Raw genomic sequence first — 5,152 nt, 5'->3', positions numbered from 1 at the left:
TGTGAGAGAGGAAAAGATACAGTAAGGCTGGACGAACGCACCGCCGACCTCAGCGATCTGGTGGACAAGTGAGAGAGAGAGAGAGAGAAAGAGAGAGGAGAGGGATGTTGGTTGGGGGAGGGAGGGGGATAAATGAGGTGAGTGTATGTTTGGAGGTGTATATGTGTGTGGATGAGGGTGAGTGCGAAAAGATTTTTTTTTTCTCGCATCCAGTTTACACCTCAGAAGGAATCATTTACAGTAATACACAATTGCGACTTCTCATCCAATCTGGAACTCTTAACTCTTTATCTCTGGCAAGCCGCTCCCAATGGCTCGCGGTCAGAACCGCTGTGCCGGTGAGACGCTGACAGCTGCTCGGGCACATTCCTTTACAATGACTTCGACATCAAATTACTTTTCGGCAATTGCCGAAAACAGCGTCTTGTTTACCGGAAGTTCATTCATTAGATGAAGAACTATCAACATAGGTTTGCTAGTTTCAATTTGATGACCCATTTAATGACGTTTTTGTCATTTTTAGGTTTAGCACCAAAAAAGGGCCCCGGCATAGTTGCTGTGGGTTTATTCCCCTCAGAGATAAAGAATTAACCTTTTTTTCTTCTTTTTTTCTCCCCCTGGTCAGATTCTGCGGCTGGAGCAGCAGCAGCAACAACAGCAGATCCTGTCTATGGAGATGGTGGAGAACGCAACGTTTCGCACCATCATCTCCAAACTGATCAACGTGGTGCTGGCGCTGTTGGCCGTGGTCCTCGTCTTTGTCAGCACGGCCGCCACCTTCTTGTCTCCCTTTGTACACTCCACGTAAGTTTTCTCGCAAAGAATTAGTTCACCATCATCGTTGTTGATGCCAACAGAAGTGTCGATTTTCTAAAGACTTTTGTTGTTTACTCCAATATCAAAAACTGTTGTTTGAAAAAATGTGAAAACAACCAACTTGTATCCGCATGCTCATATCACATTTTGTAGTTGCAAGCAGCGTTGAAAAACTTTTACCAAACTGATACTGAACAAATCGATGCCTGTTGTATCGCGGGGAAATCAGGCACTTGTCAAATTAATGAAATCGAAGATACCCAACATTTTGCCACACATTAGCCAATTTTTATTAATTCTTTTTTTTATTTTTTTTATATTTTTTTTATTTTTTTTTTTTTTGCTCAACACCTTTTATTATGTCCATTTAAAAACACATTTCTGTGTGGATTTTACTGAAAAACATTGGTTTAGCCCAATTACTGGCAAGAGCCAATGAGATAGGCACTTTCTTTGCCACCAGACTGTTACTTCCGATAACATCAGCTGTTTCTGAAAGCTGTCTACATGAACCACAGAAATACCGACGCCGAACTAAAGTGCACTAAATTTAAAGAGCAGGACTTCCTGTAGTTATTAAAACTCTGTTTGAGCCAGAGGAACAAAAATGATTGTCCGTTATTTCTTTTAGAACCACCAGCAGCCACGGCTCTGCAAGTCGGTGAAAATGGCTTTGTTATGTCCTCGGCAGTTTCCCAGATTTCTGGCAGACTGTAGGGGTCACCTGACCTTGTTGAAATGTCGAAATCATAAACTTTTTCAACTCATGTTATAGCTTTTTCAAAGAGCTTTCCAAATGTATATGTGTCACGGCGTAGTGGAATCAGGCGCTCGTCTATTTTGGGCATCTTTGGTTTTTTACATCATCTTAAAGCCTGTTCATTTGGTGAAAAAAACCGCCCATCTATCTTGAATAGAAGTTGAGATATTTGTGATTGAAGTAGGTCAGGGTAGCCTAGTTTAGCTAGAAAATGGCCGCCAAAGTTTGGTAACTTCCATAGCCTGAGAGTCCATGGAAACTGAAAATTTACGTTTTTCTGTAAAATCCACACAAAAATGTGTTTCTAAACGGACATAAAAGGTGTTGAGCCATAAGAAGAAAATTTGAAAAATTGCCCATCGGTAAAAAAAAAATTCATATTTCTTTGATTTCATTCTTTTGACGAGCGCCTGATTTCACCAGGATGCCTCACATATAGTTCTCTGGTCTTTGCTTTTATCGGATGTACTCGCTGCTTAAGTCTAAAGGTGCACCCTTGTTCCTAAGACTTCCCCTGACGCAGTGCAAGTTGACCACTGACAGTCATAGGGTTAAGGTCCAAAAATTATACATTTGTAGTTTCCAAGGACATAATTCATGGTGAGTAGTTTGGCAGGTGTTCTGGTGTGATTTGGCAGGTGTTCTGGTGTGATTTGGCAGGTGTTCTGGTGTGATTTGGCAGGTGTTCTGGTGTGATTTGCTCCTTCTTTCCTATCAAACATCTGTTATCTTTATCTCCCCTCCTTCTTTTTTATGTTTGTTACTCTCTTGTAACAACTCTAATCTTAGGCACTTTTATGACCTTGTTGTGTTGCAAGTGCCGTAAGACTCTTACTAAAACTAAAACTAAGGCACTAAAAAATGTAAATTTGTAGTTTCCAAGGACATTCAAGCTTTGAAAGTCACCAAGCTGAAGCAGCAATTTTCTCACTATTTTTACCCCAGATACCAGTCCACAAAGACATTAACAGTTTCCTCTCCTCTCCCCCCAGGTCTCGGCTGCTGTTGTCTGGCACGGCAGCGCTGGTGGCCTGGCTTCTGTACCACAACCTGTCGTATATCGAGAGCGCCGCGTCGTCGTTACACTCCTTCTTCACATGGCCCTGGAGCTGATGACGGCCGCCCTGCCCTCGCCCGACCCCGCCCCGCCCCCACACCCACCAATCTCTTCACACCTCACTACCTGCTTTATTTATGGTCGTTTGGAGTTGACGACTTTGTTTTTTCGCCTGTATGGCTCGTGATGTGGCTGACAGACTTTGGCTATGCCCGGACTCCTTGCTGATGGTGTTTTGGGGCCCAACGTGGTTTTTTGGTTCGTGTTTTTTGTTTTTTTAGTGGCTCAGCCAGAGCTCTGGCTTGGCGCTCATATGACCTTATGCAGTTGCGAGCGCCGTAAAACCTCTACCAAAACTAAAAAGAGCTCTGGGCTGTCGTATGGGCCATGTACAAGTAGCTCGTATGGGCCGTTTACAGCTGTGTCTTATGGTCCGTTCATGGGCTGTATGCCCGAGTTTGTGTCATGCAGCTTGTTCAACCTCTGAAGAGAGAGAGAGAAAGAGAGAGTTTCGGGACATTTCCCAGGCCAAGTGCAGCTGGTACTATGAGTACAAGACAGGGTGTGGGTTTTCCCCGTGACTCCAGCGGAGGGATGGATGAACCTACGCTACGTTGTCAAGCAGCTCGCTCTGACACTGACACACACACCTGTAGGCCAAACTGGCCCACCTATTTGCAGGCTGGCGTGTGTACGTTTAGAGGCGTACATACGTGCGTGTGTATGTTTAGAGGCGTACATACGTGCGTGTGTATGTTTAGAGGCGTACATACGTGCGTGTGTATGTTTAGAGGCGTACATACGTGCGTGTGTACGTTTAGAGGCGTACATACGTGCGTGTGTATGTTTAGAGGCGTACATACGTGCGTGTGTATGTTTAGAGGCGTACATACGTGCGTGTGTATGTTTAGAGGCGTGCACACGTGTCGAGGAGTGTGATGAGCGGCAAGGCAGCGTGTACCGACTGATGGATGCTGACATTGACACCGACGTCTGAGATGTAGCAGTGAAGCTGTGGGTAAAAGTAAAGTCCCCCCCCCAGGACTCCCATTTCGAACATGTTCAACCTAGAGCGCACACAGACCCAAGGTCACCTGGGGGGGGGGGGGGTGTCGTCCACAGTGAGGTTTGTGCTGCGTCGTGTCTTGCAGGAACAGGAAGTGGCTGGCTGTGTTCGTTTTGTGTCATTACTCGCTGTGACGTGTCGTGGAGCTCATACTTTTAGTTTTTTACTCGACATCTGAGCCTTTGGATTTGCAAGAGAACGGAGCAGCACTGCGGTTTCGGGCCATACTGCTAGAAGATTGTGTAACAGCGCGTGGTGGCGCGCACAGCGTGGCCCTGCGTCGTCAAAACTGTGCTTTCAGAACTCTCGACTCGACAATCGGCTGAAGCCTAGCCAACTGTACATAGTGATGAACCCAACCATGGACATGAATGTCTTCAGAGGACTTCAGAGAACCTGTTAGTTTACAGACATGATATATATATATGTGTGTGTGTGTGTGTGTGTGTGTGTGCCTTTATACATGTGTATAAACATGTATGTATCTGCGTACCACACACATACACACTCGCACGCACACACACACACACACACACACACACACACACACACACACACTCACACACACAAACGTACATTCACACACAGACCTTGAAGAAGTGGGAAGGAGCAAATAATGTATAAGAACATTTGTTTAAATAGTGAGGGGGGAAACTTTCCAATTATTGTCCAAAAGATTATTCTATTTTTGTTTGTTTGTTCAACTGGGCTTTGTCTCTTGTCTGTTGTCTGGTTAGATTAAGAGGTTAGCGACGGGTGCTCTGGTGTGGTTTGCTCTTTCTTTCCTATCAATCACCTATCGTCCTTATCTCTCCTCCTTCTTTTTTGTGTTTGCTACTACTTGTTGGTGATTCCCAGCACCCACCAAAATTCTCCCACCTCTCAGCCAGTAAGGAGATATGGCCCTGGTTGTTGGCAAGCACTGCTGCCTCATCTCGCCGATTGGAGATGTTTACCACCCAGTTTCTTTGGATTTTCCCCAAAATATGTTGGCAAGCACTGCTGCCTCATCTCGCCGATTGGAGATGTTTACCACCCAGTTTCTTTGGATTTTCCCCAAAATATGTTGGCAAGCACTGCTGCCTCATCTCGCCGATTGGAGATGTTTACCACCCAGTTTCTTTGGATTTTCCCCAAAATATGTTGGCAAGCACTGCTGCCTCATCTCGCCGATTGGAGATGTTTACCACCCAGTTTCTTTGGATTTTCCCCAAAATATGTTGGCAAGCACTGCTTTAAGGGCTGACGACAGACTGTTTGTTCTTTGATCAGCCCCCAGTGCCTGCTACTGATGGACTGGTCAAACGTCCGGCGGTGGGTGGAGAAGTAGCCTTCTTGGACTGGTCAAACAGTGGGTGGAGAAGTAGCCTTCTTGGACTGGTCAAACGTCCGGCAGTGGGTGGAGAAGTAGCCTTCTTGGACTGGTCAAACGTCTGGCAGTGGGTGGAGAAGT

At 45.6% G+C, this 5,152-nt stretch overlaps 1 protein-coding gene across 1 annotated transcript; it reads left to right on the top strand.

The window, feature by feature from the left end:
- The first annotated feature begins 310 nt into the window (after positions 1–310).
- Positions 311–4,703, top strand: LOC106013486 (transmembrane and coiled-coil domains protein 2). The gene is made up of 3 exons (XM_013089375.2): positions 311–361; positions 626–804; positions 2,569–4,703. Exons 1-3 carry the CDS (start codon positions 311–313, stop codon positions 2,687–2,689), a joined length of 351 nt encoding a protein of 116 aa, XP_012944829.1. The 3' UTR covers positions 2,690–4,703.
- The last annotated feature ends 449 nt before the right edge of the window (positions 4,704–5,152 follow it).

The sequence above is a fragment of the Aplysia californica genome, unplaced genomic scaffold (genome assembly GCF_000002075.1).
Source record: "Aplysia californica isolate F4 #8 unplaced genomic scaffold, AplCal3.0 scaffold00938, whole genome shotgun sequence".
Taxonomy (NCBI): domain Eukaryota; kingdom Metazoa; phylum Mollusca; class Gastropoda; order Aplysiida; family Aplysiidae; genus Aplysia; species Aplysia californica.
This window is presented reverse-complemented; position numbering and strand designations above follow the sequence as displayed.